A 17,333-nucleotide genomic window follows, 5' to 3' on the forward strand; every position below is an offset into this window, starting at 1 on the left:
TGGAATGGTCTTACTTTAAAACATAATTCTTTATGCTTCTTCAATTGATGTAAATAGAATCTTGTGAGGTGTATGTCCTTGCCTACCCAATTGATGTACAACATACACAATCTTTATAAAGAATAACAGATTGCATACCTTATTCAAATTACAATATCACATTACATAAAGAAGGTAGCATTACATAAACAAGAACAGATTACATCAAGAAGAACACATCACATAAAGAACAACATTACATAGTGCCAAATAAACAACAATATTACATAAAGAACAACATAAAGAACACATTGCATACTATATTTAAATAAACAACAACATTACATAGTGCCAAATACATGGAATGCGCTTGTCAAAAGTGGTAGTACCCAAAATTATACCCAAAATTATACAATAATTACAACAACTTGCCTTTAAGGCAGACACAATGGATTTGTTCCAAATTCTCCCATCCTACCAGAAAACACATAAAAAATAGCAAAAAACCCCCATGACACAAGAAGTGCAAATTTGTACTTCTGTAACTTCTCTTAGCTATCGTCTCTCTCAACCTAGCTTTTTCTTCTATTCGTTTGGCTTTGTTTTCCCTCTCAATAGATGCTGTTTACCTATCACTAGCCTCCTTTTCCTTTTCCTCTGCAACTCTTGCTTGATTCTTGTACATTTTGAATCTTGCAAGGACAATGGGTGTAACTTCAGATCCACGCTTACAGGTTTTGCCATCCAACCACCTAAAGTATTTACAAGTAGGTTCCTCATCCTACAAACAAAATCAAATTTGGGTTATTCATAAAGCCAACAAAACCATAAAACCAACAAAACCAAAAAAAAAAAAAAAAAAAATAAAAGGGAACAAAATATGAAACCCAACTATTACTCACCACATCATAGTAGCTGCACCTATAAAACCTTCTCCCAAAATTGTTCAAGGTTAGAGCAGTGCGTAGCCGACAATGGTCAGCAGAGCATGAATGGTGACTGGCACCGGAGTAATAGCTTGAAGAAGACATGTTGAGATTTCACTTTGGCAATCGGAGTACAGAGGGAAAAGGATTTTTTAGGGTTCGAAAGTAGGGAGAGGGAAAGAGCTCAGTCCTTAGGGTTCTAATTGTGTTCTAATTGGGTTCTAATTTTTGGCTTATATGGTAAAGGAGATTTTTAGACGGAAAGGGCTGAGGTAGGTAACGGGTGTCTAACGGAGGTCACCTCGGGTGGGTTAAGTGACAAATTTCAAACCACGGGTGGGCATTGTTAAAACAGGCCAAACCATAGGTGGGTAAATTGCAATTTCCCCTTAAAAATATATATATATATATATATATATATATATTATAACGTAAAACTCATACCATCTTGCTTAATCGGAAACGAGAACCCACAGAGACCAGCTGAAAAAGGCAGGCAAGTAACATTATACTTGCATCTAGCAACTAAAGAATAAAACATTCTTGTCAACCTCATAAATATTACAACATGAATCACAACCGCTTATGACCCAAATCATACAACCAACTCTTATACGCACAAATGCACATGCGCAACTCAACTATAGTAATAATTNAAAGGCACATCACAAACTCCACTCAAAAACCATGGTAACTTAAGGGAGGATGGAGCAAGTTATACTATACACAACGTACCCTCTTAAGCAATGTGGAACAATTACCCCCCCCCCTTTTTTTTTTTTTGAGAAACAAACATACACACACACAAGAGAGAGGGAAAGGGCCAAAGGGGTAGCTAAAAGTTGATTTAATTTAAAGCTTAAATCTGATTCCAAACGCACTCTTTAGTGTAGAGGTGGCAATTCGTGTTCGAGTCGTGTTGACTAATGAGTATTCGACTATATGGGTCAACACTAATCTGACACGTTTATTAAATGGGACAAAATTCCTTAATCCTAACACAACCTGTTTATTAAACATGTCAGTTGTGTTGACCCATTTATCAAATTTGATCAAAATGAAAAAAATTACAAATTTTAGTATTAACCAAATTGATCTAAATTATGAAAAAAAAAAAAATTTAATATGAAATTTAGGACTAAAGAGTAAATGCATCATAAATAATCATTTCAAATTAAAGCATATCTCAATATCACAAATAATAAATCACAACATGTTGAGGAAAATAAACCACAACAACTAATAAGTTTATATATCTAGGGTTTGAAAGGTATATTGGTGAAATATCATTTAATTAAATAGGTCAGCCTAGTTAAATGGGTTCTATGGGTTGGACACTAACCTGACCCATTTATCAAACGGGTCAGTCATGTCAACCTGAATATGATATAAACTCGTTAAGTCTCAACCCATAACCTGCTAATTTCATGTTAAGTCGGGTCCTGTTTGCTAGTCGTGTCAAATTTTGCCACTCCTACTTTAGTGTAAGAAATTTCCGTCTTATCCATTAAGATAAAAGACATCATTGTGTGTTTAAAGCTAAATGATTTTTTTTAAGGAAGTGGTTAATTACTCCTTACCTATTGCTCCTTGAAACACTATAAGGGCATGTTTGGTACATTGTAATGATTATTACATGAGAATATGAATAAGTATTATAAGAAATACATTAAGTTGGAATGTAATATGTATTACTATTCATTAGTTTGGTGATCATTTAGGAATAGAATTCTGAATATGCATCACAATTTAGTAAAGTATAAAATAATGTATAATTAAATCATTTTAAATCAAATTTCTAAAATACACTTATTTTAGGGTGTTCAAAATAGAGCTAATAATTAACAACGAGGAAAATTTATTTTCTTTCCTTCTGAAGATGTGGCAATTAATGGCTTTTTATGAAATTTTAAAAAAAAAGTTATTACATAAGGTGAAGGAAAGATATTTAGTACTTTTAATAAAGAATAGTTATTCCTCATTTTGAAGAATAGCTATTTATAAGGAATACTATTCATTGTATAAAAACATAACCAAACAACCGAATAGTTATGTCATAGATATCTATTACATTACAATGTCTATTACAGTCTACTAAATGTGCCCTAAATCAATAATATGGTGGATTAAATTTGAGATCTCAACTAATGAGCTTACAACCCGAGTACTCTTTGAGTATTTAAAACTAAATGATTAAAATTGAAAGGAAGAATACCATAAAAGAGAGGGGCGGGGGTAACCCAAAAATTTACAAAACTTCCCCCAAAAAAAGTCTCATAAAAATCAAAAAACATTTTCAAATAAACATAAGGAGTGTTTATATTTACAAATTCTATATTATGAATACCATTTCGACTATACTTAAAAAAAATCATTTACAACTTTTCCTCCACAAGCCTATTTACTAGAGCATTCACATCCGGGTTTTTTCAAAAAAATTATATTTTACTATCTCAAAACTTATTTATCAATTATACTATACAATTTTACAATACACCCAACATCTTGACTTTTATTTTCTAATACAACACATTAAATAATATATTTACACAATAAAATATATAACCCAAATGTAGGAGAGAGAAATTTTTGTTGAAATTATTAATAAAAAGTAGGAGAGAGAAAATTAAAAAAATAATTTTTAAGAATACCATTGTGCTACGGTAGCATCATATAAATAAGATAGCACAATTGTAAATTTTTTTACATTTACAATACCAGATAATGCACCGTTTTGCACACTACTTTTCGTACTTCTATAATTTGATGCTAAATTCTTTAACATATATCATTTACAAGAGGCAATGTGAATGCTTACGTCGTCAGGATTAAAATTCCTAACTCTTGAGTTTTGACAATGTCCAGGTCCTTTTTTCAAAGAGCGTGCATTTTACTCTCAATCTTAATGTGACAAGGAAGTAAAGTTTCATTTGAAGATAAATGCCAATTATTAATTTTTTTGTTGTGGACCACGGCATTCTGATGCATAAATGCTCTATTAAAATGAAGAAAGTTGTCACATTCTTCATTTAATCCCTTCCTACTTTTTCTAGGGAGCAAAGCTTTGGTCACATCTTCATTTAGAATAAGTCTTGTGCCACACATTTTGTATAACAAATGTCACACTATATGGTGAGTTGTAATTGATGGAAGGTGCCTCACATGGACTCACCATCATTCCTCCACCACACCACAACTTGTCACATGGCGAGTTGGTGGCATTTCTTATGTTCAAAATGTGTGACACTAGACTCACTCCTTCATTTCTGCTATGCTGTTCAGTGTCCATATAGGTTTAAGTTTAAGTTGTGAGTGATGAGCATGATGGTCTTAAATAGGAATCAATGACATTATTTCCTTTATCCTTATCCACACTTATTCCTTTACTTTCTCTCTCTTTATGTATGTGTTTATATTATATATATATATATGATGGGTTCAAGTTACACCTAGTGTAACTCTAAAGAATTACATATTTTTTAACCATTGGATTTAAGTAAATTTAATGATTAAAAAAGACTCTCATTAATGCTAATATTTTAATTTATCTCATTTATTATCCTTTATTTAATATATTCTTATTTATCTCTAAACCCAAAAAAAAAAGTCTACATATCTCTATCTCTATCTCTCTCCTCCATAATTACGTTTTTCTCTACTGTCTCTTTCTCCTCCATCGCTTTTCTCCAAATCAATTTCACTGCCTTCTCTTAATTCCAATCTCACCACCATGCTCTTTGCCTCATCAACATGAACACTCCAGATCTTTTCTCATGATCATGAATGTTTTTTTTCAACAAGAACCCACTACAAACAAGTATTAGTTGCATTATCTCATCTGGTTGTGTGCTATTTTTTTTTTTTTTGATATGTAAATTAAACTCAACTACGCTTTAATCACAACCACACTTTAATCTCACCTTGTGTAATCTCATATGATATGGGTTCACGCTTTAATCTCACAAACAATAGGTTGTGTGCTATTTTTTATTTTATTTTTATGAACGGGTGTGTGCTGGTTTTGAACTCAATTGTCCTAATAGCTCATAGGATTCTACAAAGCTACAGTCTACATAGTTATAATAACATCCTAATATATTCGAATATCCCCTCTAAAATTCAAGATGAAAGTTTGAAGATGTCACGAGTTTGGAATGAAAGTTCCTACAAATAGAAATTAACCACAGGCCACAAATGACCTAATCAGATATAGAATGGATTGAACTTGACATGAATTGAAATGCCCAAGATCATAGTAAATGAAAACTATTAATTATGATGGATGGGGGCCAAAAGATGACTATTGTGGCTGGAGGACAATGCACCACTGACTAGAGGATACCAATAGAAGAACGGTGGCTCAAGGATTGCATATGCATGTAAGACAAACATTGACAATATGGACAACGACGAATAGTGGATTGTCGGCAACAACTCCGATGACCATAAGAGAGTGGCATGGTTGGTTGAAGATATCATAAAAGAAATGTCATTGGAGACAAAAGATATTGATGAAGGAAAGTGTTGTGGTTAGTACTAATTAAGCAAAATAGAGAATAAAAATTTTCATTTGGAGACTATATAGCAAAATTTTAATTTGGAGACTGTAATAACTTTGATGTGATTATATAGTTTTTATTTATTTATTTATTTAATTTTTTTTATAAGCTAATGTTAAGTTCTTTGAAAAAAATTCAAGGACATCTTTCTGTGACTATTGCTGGGGATTCAAGTCAGTCTAGCATAACTAGAGAACATATTAAACAATGAAAAGAAAAATATAATCTCAGTAATAATCATTGCTTTAGTTCAACTGGAGAACATGTTAAGTGCTTTTTTTTTTTTTTTTTTGGGTTGCCGGCGACCTAGCCGTGGAGGTGGAAAAGCCATGGAGGAGATAGAGAGAGGAACATGCATAGATAAAAAGAAAGAGACATGCAATGGAGAGAGAAAATCAACCGTATAATTTTTTTTTGGGTTTAGAAATATGTATGGAATGTATTAAATAAGGTATAATAAATGAGATTAATTAGAATATTAGCATTAATGAGGGTTTTTTTTTAACCGTTAGATCTACTTAAATCCAATGGTTTAAAAAAGGTGTAACTCTTTAGAGTTACACTTTCATTAGAGTTACACATTTTTTAAACCATTGGATTTAAGTAGATCCAACGGTTAAAAAATGACCGCCATTAATGTTAATATTCTAATTAATCTCATTTATTATCCCTTATTTAATACTCTCTCCGTCTCAATTTGTTTGTCCTGTTTGAAAAGTCAAACTTTTTAAGAGAACATCATTTATTGTTTTGTCTGCCTTATAAAAATGTATAAGTTTACAAAATTACCCTTAAATAAATTTATCAGTTTTTAAAAAAAGAATTATTCTTAATGAGGCAACTAAAAAGGTGTCCAAATTAAATTGATTTTTTTTAAATATTAGTTAGTTTTCTTTTCAAATAGTTTTGAAAATAAAGTAGTGGTATAATAGGAACATTAGTAAACTAATAATTTTTATTTTTAGAAATACGACAATATTTTGGGACATCCCAAAATGGAATAGAGGACAAACAAACTGGGACGGAGGTAGTACATTCCATACATATTTCTAAACCCAAAAAAATCTATATGGTTGATTTTCTCTCTCCACTGCACGCCTTTTTCTTTTTATCTTTGCACGTTCCTCACTCTATCTCCTCTATGGCTTTTCCACCTCCACGACTAGGTCGCCGGCAGCCAAAAAAAAAGCACTTAACATGTTCTCCAGTTGAACTGAAGCAATGATTATTATTGAGATTTTATTTTTCTTTTCATTGTTTAATATGTTCTCTAGTTATGCTAGACTGACTTGAATCCTCAGCAATAGTCACAGAAAGATGTCCCTTGAATTTTTTCAAAGAAGTTAACATTAGCTTATATATATATATATATATATATATATAACTATATAATCACATCAAAGTTATTACAGTCTCCAAATTAAAATTTTGCTATATAGTCTCCAAATGAAAATTTTGTATTCTTTTTATACTATTTAAGATGGGTTAACAATGAAATGCAAATCTTGAGTTCATGCAATTTACATTCAAAATTACAATATCACAAAAAGTACACACAGTTATCTTAATTTACAAATATATATATATATATATCATATTTTTTTTTTTAAATGTGCATCCCAATTGCTTTTAAAGTGAATCCTTAAAAGTACATGTTATCAGATATGTAAAACAATTCAGTTTTTTTTTTTTAATTTTTTTTTAAGACTTGAACCTCGACCCTTGCCCCCCACACTCCACAAGCACTTATACTTGTGGAGTGACCATCGCACCAAATGTATGTGGTGGTAAAACAATTTAGCTTTTAAACGGTTGAAATTAGAGCAATTATGTCTAGATATGGTAACATTTGGTTAAAAACTAGTTATACAATAATTGTTTCAAAAGCTCATAACAATTACCGAAGGACTTAATTTTTTGATGAAAGAAAAAAGTCACTTAGCATATAATCTATCTTTATCAAAATTATCCTTTTTATATAACTCACCATTTAAATGAAACATTTTTTTTAGAAATATGTACTACATAGCATTTTGCCCTGATTAAGCATTTATTTATTTCATTTATACTTCATCCAAAATCAAATATTTTAACATGATTGACTTTGTTTATTTTATTGGATTCACATTAAATGTCTCTTCATAATTTGCAACAATTCAATTTTTTCCTTTATGTTTTATTCTCCATAAGGATAAGCTTATTAATNTATATAATCACATCAAAGTTATTACAGTCTCCAAATTAAAATTTTGCTATATAGTCTCCAAATGAAAATTTTGTATTCTCTATTTCTTTAATTAGTACTAACCACATCACTTTCCTTCATCAATATCTTTTGTCCTTGTGACATTTCTTTTTATGATATCTTGGCCAACCATGCCAATCTCTTATGGTCATCAGAGTTGTTGCCAACAATCCACTATTCGTCATTGTCCATTGTTATTGTCAATGTTTGTCTTACATGCATATGCAATCCATGAGTCACCGTTCTTCTGTTGGTATCCTCTAGTCACTGGTGCATTGTCCTCTAGCGACAATAGTAATCTTTTGCCCCCATCCATCATTAATTAATAGTTGTCATTTACTATGACTTGGGCATTTCAATTCATGTCAAGCTCAATCCATTCTACATCTGATTGGGTATGGCCTGTGGTTAATTTCTTTCTGCAAGAACTTTCATTCCAACTCGTGACATCTTTAAACTTTCATCTTGAATTTGAGGGGGGATACTTGAATATTTACGATGTTATTATAACTATGTAGACCGTAGCTTTGTAGAATCCTATGAGCTATTAGGACAATTGAGTTCAAACCAACACACACCCTTCGTCACCCAAAAAAAAAAAAAAAAAAATCTTGAGTTCATGCAATTTACATTCAAAATTACAATATCACAAAAAGTACACACAGTTATCTTAATTTACAAATATATATATATATATATCATATTTTTTTTTTTAAATGTGCATCCCAATTGCTTTTAAAGTGAATCCTTAAAAGTACATGTTATCAGATATGTAAAACAATTCAGTTTTTTTTTTTTAATTTTTTTTTAAGACTTGAACCTCGACCCTTGCCCCCCACACTCCACAAGCACTTATACTTGTGGAGTGACCATCGCACCAAATGTATGTGGTGGTAAAACAATTTAGCTTTTAAACGGTTGAAATTAGAGCAATTATGTCTAGATATGGTAACATTTGGTTAAAAACTAGTTATACAATAATTGTTTCAAAAGCTCATAACAATTACCGAAGGACTTAATTTTTTGATGAAAGAAAAAAGTCACTTAGCATATAATCTATCTTTATCAAAATTATCCTTTTTATATAACTCACCATTTAAATGAAACATTTTTTTTAGAAATATGTACTACATAGCATTTTGCCCTGATTAAGCATTTATTTATTTCATTTATACTTCATCCAAAATCAAATATTTTAACATGATTGACTTTGTTTATTTTATTGGATTCACATTAAATGTCTCTTCATAATTTGCAACAATTCAATTTTTTCCTTTATGTTTTATTCTCCATAAGGATAAGCTTATTAATAATAACTTCAACATATATCATTTTTCTCTTAATGAATAGTAGGATGTTTTGAACTCCACATACTCTAATTTGACTTGTTTATAAAGTTTTTCAAATCAATTTCTTCTGTAAAAATCTTCAAATTGGTGCATTAATTTATTATTGTAAACACTCGATTTTGCACCCATGAATTTAATCGAGGAAGATGACTAGAGTAACCATTCATGTACCCAAAAATCATGATTGCATTACATGCATTAAATTTGTTCATTGCATATCATAAAAATGATATTGAGATTCTAATGGTCACGATGGTATGTCCGGTTTTCAAATTGGACCGTTAGATCGAAAGATATCGCATGATCAAGTTTGCAAAGTCAGCATGCATTGTGTCTAGGTAGAATTAACCACGCATGATTAATTTAAATTAATTCTGATTGGTTAAAAAATTAAAATTAATTAAATAATTTTGTGACTGGTTGTTAGTTAGTGTCAAAAATAAGCTTGTTTGCATGGGAATAAATGGGATAATCAAATAATTACAAAATTAAGGATAGTCAAGATTTTTTTTTAGAGTATTTATCTACAAGATAATTGTTGCTGAAAAGACCTAAATTATCTAGAAAAGAGTTTAATTTTTAGAATATGGATTAAAAATGCGTCTAAGTGCAAGTCCCGGTTTGAAAAATCTCAAAAAAGGAGTCCAAAATGGATTGAAACTCGAAAGCGGGCCTGGCACCCAAATGCACTTTTGGAGTGCCGAATGGCACAAAATCAAGCCCTGGCCCGAGGGCATTTGGATTAAGATGAAACACATCATTTTTGATTTTTTAGAGATAAGAACGTGTCCTAGTTCATATTCTGATCATCTAGCTATTTTTTCAAACCTCCCAACCTCTATAAATAGAGGTTGGATCTCAAAATTCAGCACACTTTTTCACGCTTTGAAATTTCCCCTTTTTTTTGACTCCCTTTTCTAATATTTTCTCTCTTACCTTAAAGACGTTCTGGAGGCTCTAGCCTTAAGAATTTCTTTTTTGTTAGCAAGGTGTTTTAGGTTTCAAAGATAATTGAACAAATTTCTTTGAATCCTAAAATATTCCTTCAAGAAGAAGAGAACGTCCATGCAGGAGGTGGTTCTTCCTTAACCTTTTTTTTTTTTTTTGTTTTTTTTTTTGTTTCTTTTATTTTGATGATGCATGTGTAAATCTTCTTTTAGTTTAATTTCTAAATTCTCTTACCATGTATTGTCAATATATTTTTGTTGAAACATGTTCTTGATGTTTTTATTGTCATGATCTTTTTTTTTTTTTTTTTGTTTCAATAATCTGCTTGTCATTATATCTTTTTCAAAATCAAAAATTGATTTGCATCTTCCTTGTTNCAAAAATTGATTTGCATCTTCCTTGTAGGACATATATGAATCATGTTAGGAACATATGTCAATATAGAATTGGTTAATTCTTTGACAAAACACACTTTACTTGTAATTAGGTAGATCTAGGATGTGTTTAATACTTCAAGGAACAAGGGTTCAAGTTCAAGTGTTAAAGCATGCAAGTCTATCCAAGAATCAAGTAAAGAAGTACTGGATTTTAAGCTCGACAGCTAATATATTTGAGTTTAAAAGGCTGTTTAAGCCCGATACTCGACAGCTGCTCGATAGATAGGGTATCTATCGAGATTTAAGAAAATCAGATTTTCAATTCTGATTTTCATCCAGTCCGTGTATAAATGTTTGGGTTTCTTTTCTCACAACCCTAAACATATATAAGGATTGTTTTAAGAGCCGTCACAACTAATGCACCTCAATGCAAAAGTTTTTCACAAGCATATTGTGAACCAGAGACATATGCCCTAGTTCATTTTTCTATTCAGGAAGCTGCTGTGTTTGTATACCATAGGGTTTTGTAACCAAGGAGTTTTGATCTTCATCGTGTGATGAACTAAAGAACTTTGCAGCAAACATCTTTCTCAAGTTGGTGTGTAAGTCGCATATTGGGATCCGCGCATCTAATTGGTTAGTCACGTACTGGGAGCTGTGCATTGAAAGGAGAGATTGTCACTACAGAACAAGTCCAATAGGGTATTAGGGTAAGGGTTCAACTACAGGTTGGTATAGGTACTAGGATTCTTTACTTGTAACCCTTGTTGTGATAATAGTAGATTCTTGGGAGTGGTGACCTTAAAATCACCTAGTGGGGTTTTTGCCGTGTAGGTTTTTCCTATTCGTAAACAAATCACCATATCAATTTATTTTCCGCTGCATTTTAACTTAGTTGGTGATTTGTTTGTGCTACCACGTTTATTGCATGCTAATTGAACTAATTAATTAACTTGGCTAATTAATTGGTTAATTCATTACAAGGGTCAATACATTCTTGGCCTATCATTCCTTGGATGCAGATTTCAGATTTGTATCTTCCTTAGATGCAGATCTAATTTTTTTAACATAAAAACTGATTTGTATCTTCTTAGATACATATCTGATTTTTTTTAAACATAGCAGATTTTGAAATAAAAAAAGCCATAAGAAGCGATGTTTTGTTTGTTTGATTCATAAGTAGTGATGTCTTGTTTGTTTTGTTTAATGCAAGTAGCGTAGGTTTATTTCATGAGTGTCGCCCTCCTCTAAAAATATCCTTTTTATTTTATTTCACATAAAAACAGGTCTGATTTTTTTTATTCTCTACAAATCTTGATTTTTTTTTTTTTACTTATAAAAAGATCTGATTTTTTTACATGCAAACCAAAAACCAATTTTTTTCTTTATTCCAAAACAGATTTGATAATTTTTTAAGCAAAAAGCCTTTTTTTTTTTTTTTTTATAAAACAAATTTGATTCTACTTCACCAAAACTAATTTTTTTTACCTATACCAAAACAGAGCTGGTTCTATTTTTTTTTTTTTTTTTTTCTAATGAATCAAATTAAATTTTTTTTATTCACAAAAATAGATCTAAAATTTTTAAAGAAGAGGACACATTCATAATAGATTTATGTGACTTAGTTTAGAGTTAAGTTTGTCATGTATGCAACATATCATCCATATCATGCATAAATGGTATATTGGTCATGAGAATCTAGAAGACTAGACTTTGTTTGAGTGGAATGAGTGCCTAACACCTTCCCATTTCGTAACCTAGCATCCGAATTTAGTCCTTTTGGATAGGTAGACCTAGGCTTTATCTTTCTTTTTTTTTTTTTTGGTAGATTGTAATTAGGACAAAAAGTCATATATCTTTGGTAGATTGTAACTAGGATCCAAAGCCTTGTAATATTCAATCTATCAAGTTTGTACTTTTTTATTCAATCAATAATAATGAAGCACCAGAATCTCTTTTTTGAGGGCACCCCTGATTTTGTGGTCTCTCACAGTGGCAACTCCACTGGGGATGTTGAGGGCTAAGCTTTGTGTTAGACTTAAGTGAGCAAATATGTACCCTTGTTTTGCATGATATTGTTGTTGTTTGTCTTTTATGTTATTGAGATGTTGTATGATATTTTGTTGTTTGTATTGTTTGTTAAGAGCTTTCCCTAATTGTCATAGTGTGTGCCATCAAATAAGAAATATGTATGCGCCCCTTTTAACAACCTGTGGTGGTCGTAACCATGGATCATCGGTCTTCATTAGATTCGGGTACCCAGTGGCGACCTCACCAACTCATAGCCTAAAGTTACTGAATCATTTCTTGTTGACTGTAAAGGATATACCATGCTGTTTGGACTAATGCACTGTTCATTACATTACAAGTTGGGAGGTGTAACGTCCTAGCTATGGGAAACAATGAAACAAAAACCACCCTACAACGTAATGACTTAGAACCTACCTTTACCAATCCTATTAAAATTGCATTGCATGTTGTGTGTGTTTGTTTGATGATTGATATAGATGGGGACCTAGCTTTGGATTAAGCCTGACAAGAAAGAGGTAGGGAGAAAAAAAAAAAAAAATCAAAGAAGAAATAGAAAGAAGTGATAAAATATTAGTTGCTGAAATTTTTTAATGAAAAAAAATCAGTTGCTAATCTACAATAGCCCATCAGGTTTGAGAGAGACCGTTGGAGTCATTTTTCCTTGGTTACACTCTTTACAATGGAGAGTATTTTGGTTTTACCTACTTTATTGGAGATGCTATTAAGGTCGGATAGTTCAATTCCTAAACCAAGTGGAACTTGGTTTACTAGTCCTTCTTGTTCACGGCAAAACAAGCAACGCGTGTGACTTGGTTTCCAATACCAAGTAAGCAAAGTAACGGACTTTGATTTCCAAAGTCAAGGCAAGTATATTACGACAGCGATGGACATCTTTTTTCAAAGAGTATGCATTTTCCCTTACAATCTAATGAGACAAGGCAGTAAAGGAGAAATTATAAAGTTCTCTAGTAGACCATGTCATTTGTTCATTATTTCACTAAAAAATTTCAATTTATTTAAAATTGATGAGTCAGTAACTAATTTCTCTGTTTAAAAAAATTTTCTAACTAACAATTTTAAACAAGTGTAAGTTTTTTAATAAAATGGTGGACTACATCACTTATTCACTATGTGAATCTTATAATTTCTTGCAGTAAGGTCACCTCTCCAGTTTCATTTGAAGATAAAATGCCATTAATTTTCCGTGTGGACCATGGAATTCTGATGCATGAGAAGTCAGTGCACGTGGTTACAGTTTCATTTGAAGATAAAATGCCATTAATTTTCCGTGTGGACCATGGAATTCTGATGCTATGAGAAGTCAGTGCACGTGGTTACAGTTTCATTTGAAGATAAAATGCCATTAATTTTCCGTGTGGACCATGGAATTCTGATGCATGAGAAGTCAGTGCACGCGGTTAAAATGTGGAAAACTTTTCACATTTTCGTTCAATCCCTTTACACTTTTTCTGTGGAGCAAAGCTTTGGTCTAATACTCCAGTACACTAAATTGGTCGTGTGTATGTGTATGTGTATATGTGGAATACAAGTCAGCCGTTGTAGTGTCAACGATCTATGCTGTTTTTGGTGTCCAACATATAGGTTTAAGTTAAAATTGTGAGTGATGAGCAAGGTAGTCTTAAACTAGAAACCAATGGGCACTATTTTCTTTATTCTTGTCCATCCTTATTTACTATTTTTATCCTCCAAAGTGTCCTTTGCACTAGATAGCATCAATACATCCCAATTTATCAGTGAAGCAAACACCTTAGTTTCCAAAAATGGAAACTTCGAACTGGGTTTCTTCAGTCCCAGTAGTTCCAACAATCGCTACCTGGGAATATGGTACAAGAATATCCCAGTGAAAACTATTGTTTGGGTTGCAAATCGACTCAAACCGATCAATGACTCTGGCTTGTTGATGATAAACAGTAGTACAGGCAGTGTTGTGGTTATGAGTCAGAATAAGAGTGTTGTTTGGTCAACAAGTCCACAAAGACAAGCCAAGAATCCAGTGTTAAAGCTCTTAGACTCTGGAAATCTTGTACTAACAGTAACAGATGAGAAAGATGAAAATTCAAGAATCTCTTTGTGGGAAAGTTTCGACTATCCGACTGATACATTTTTACCAGGAATGAAGTTGGGATGGGACTTAAAGAAAGGTGTTAACCGGTTTTTAACAGCATGGAAGAAACCAGATGATGCATCTCCTGGAGATTTTACTTGTGGTATGTTAGAAGTGGGAATTCATTCATACCCTGAAGTTTATACTTGGAAGGGTAACAAAAAGTTCTATCGTCTTGGTCCATGGAATGGCCTTAGGTTCAGTGGTGCACCAGATTTAAACCCCAATCCAGTTTTTGATTACAGCTTTGTCTCTAATGAGGATGAAGTGTACTACACGTACACCCTCAAAAATAAGTCCGTAATCTCAAGAGTAGTGGTGAACCAAACCACCCATACCTGGAATCGCTATACATGGATTGAAGCTGAGAAAATTTGGAAGGCTTATTCATCAAGACCTGGGGACTACTGTGACAGTTATGGACTTTGTGGAGCCAATGGAAATTGTGTCGTTACTGCATCACCGGTCTGCCAATGTCTAAAAGCATTCAAGCCTAAATCACCAGAATTGTGGAACTTAATGGAGTGGTCTCAAGGTTGTGTACGCAATAAACCATTGAGCTGCCATACAGATGGGTTTGTTAAATTTGTTGACTTGAAATTGCCAGATACTACATATTCTTGGGAGAACAAAAGTATGAGCCTTGATGAATGCAGGGTCAAATGCTTGAACAACTGCACCTGTATGGCTTATACAAACTCGGATATCAGAAGAGGAGGTAGTGGCTGCGCCATCTGGTCTGGTGATTTAATGGATATTAGACAATTTCCGGCAGGTGGGCAAGATTTATATATCAGAATGTCAGCTTCAGAGCTACAAGGTGTGGGTTTTTTTTTTTTTTTGGATTTAAATTACTGTTTCCAGTATGCTTTGCATTCTGTTTCTTATTTGCTTGTTTTGTTAGAATTATGACTTAATGATTAAATTTTATTATTTTGTAGTAGCTTAAACTTTTGGGACAATCAGTAATTTATCATAATATTAGAGTAAATGAAATTGAGTCTGAACCTTATCTCCACTCTATTTTATATTTAAAAGTTAAAATTCTCAAGTGTTGGACCCATATGTGACGGGAAGCGTTCGAATAATGGTTAAATAATTAAGCTTAAGCTTTGTAATTCACCATTTTGTAATAGCTTAATTTTTTTAAATTTATTATGTTTAATGCTTCCCTTGCTTTTTCATATCTTTTAGCTGTATTCTAACTATATTTCTGTTGCTTCATTAAATTCAATTATGAAGAGGAAAAACATGGTCCCAAGATCAAGATTGCAGTGATAGTTGTTGCTGCCGTTGCTGTAGTTTCTGGAACACTCTTAGTTGGCTTTTATATTTGCAGAATCGGGACAAAATTAAAAGGTAAAATAACTTTACTTTGACACTGAGTTATCATTGCTTACACCTATAAGGCCTTCATCCACTCATTGCGTTCTCCTTAATTACTTAGCCAAAGGAAAAAAAAAAATTATTGGGTTCCAACTTCCAAGTGGACATTCTTGAATAAATAGGCCAAGGTGCTCATATTAGTATATATTTGTTGGAATGGTTAAATTAGCAAGATGCTATTACAAACCCATCGGTAGAACTTCTGGTAGTAGAACTTCTCGCGATTACTCGATGAGCTACAATCAATTACTCTAGTGATGGTTGACTCTTATATCAAATGTTACAAATCCATGGGAAGAACTCACCCTTGAAAACCGGCTTGCAAGGGAAGGATGCCCAAGAGCTTATAAATTAAACTTATATTTAATCCATGTGGGACACTAGGATTATAACATATCACCATGCTTTGCAGCCGACGTCCATGACGGCTCACTTTAGCGACACTGATCCGATGGTAGCCCTTTCTCTTTTGGTGGCTCTACTAACCTATCAATTATTTTAATCTAGCCTCTAGGTCGCCCTTTCTGAGATCCGACCATAAAGCCGCAACTCATTTGATCTCACACTCAATGAGCTACCAAGAGAGTTGTAGCTAGATTCGAGGTTAGTTGGGCCACCAAAGAAGAAAAGAGAAATAAAGAAGATTTAGAGAATTAGAGAGATAGTGAGAAATTGAAATGAGTTCATTCTTATTGCTTAACTCAATACAATAGTAATGCCCCTTTTTATACATTCCTTAATCAATCCTACTCTAACTGATAACTGTCATAACCATCTACAGCTGGTAGCTAGCTGCACTAACCACCAAAAACATATTTCTAGCTTGCATCAGTTGTACAATACAATCTACTAGCTTACATCAGCAATACACTCTACAATCTTGACAATACCTTCCCCATTAAAGCACCTTGCTCACAAGGTGAGGGAATTGTTTCCAAAGCAAATGTAGATTTTCCCACGTAACATCATCCTAACTTTCTCCTTGCCATTGGACAAAAACTTGAGTGATGTTCGTACTTTTTAGCTGCTGAGTTTTGTCCTGCAAAATAGCTATAGGTTCTAGATTAAGAATGCCATCTAAATCCATAGGTGGTAAGGATGGAATTGGTACAACATGTTGGCCCAATCTAAGCTTGAGACAAGAGACATGGAAGATGGGATGAAGTCTTGAGTCTGGAGGCAAGTCTAATTTGTAAGACACTTGACCAATCTTCTATAAAATCTGGAATGGCCTATAGTATCTAGGAGATAATTTTCCCAAATGCCTTTGTTTCATCGATCTTTAATCTTTAAGGTTGTAACCTAAGATAGACCCAATCCCCCACTGCAAACTCCCTTTCAGTTCTATGCTTATCAGTAAACAATTTCATTCTCTCTTGAGTTGCCAACAAATTGTGCTTTAACAGAG

At 32.6% G+C, this 17,333-nt stretch overlaps 1 protein-coding gene and 1 long non-coding RNA gene across 2 annotated transcripts; one reads left to right on the top strand and one right to left on the bottom strand.

Moving 5' to 3' along the window:
* Positions 1-267: 267 nt before the first annotated feature.
* LOC136070947 (uncharacterized) lies at positions 268-1,502 on the bottom strand. Its single transcript, XR_010632218.1, has 2 exons — positions 882-1,502; positions 268-760 (listed from the first exon to the last, which is right to left on the bottom strand). It is a non-coding gene; the product is annotated as an uncharacterized LOC136070947 (long non-coding RNA).
* A 12,363-nt stretch (positions 1,503-13,865) lies between these two features.
* On the top strand, positions 13,866-15,933 carry LOC136070946 (G-type lectin S-receptor-like serine/threonine-protein kinase At4g27290). Its single transcript, XM_065781620.1, has 2 exons — positions 13,866-15,359; positions 15,782-15,933. The coding sequence occupies exons 1-2, from the start codon at positions 14,069-14,071 to the stop codon at positions 15,916-15,918; spliced, it is 1,428 nt and encodes a 475-aa protein (XP_065637692.1). The 5' UTR covers positions 13,866-14,068; the 3' UTR covers positions 15,919-15,933.
* Positions 15,934-17,333: the final 1,400 nt, after the last annotated feature.

The sequence above is a fragment of the Quercus suber genome, unplaced genomic scaffold (assembly GCF_002906115.3).
Source record: "Quercus suber isolate HL8 unplaced genomic scaffold, Cork oak 2.0 scaffold_273, whole genome shotgun sequence".
Taxonomy (NCBI): Eukaryota; Viridiplantae; Streptophyta; class Magnoliopsida; order Fagales; family Fagaceae; genus Quercus; species Quercus suber.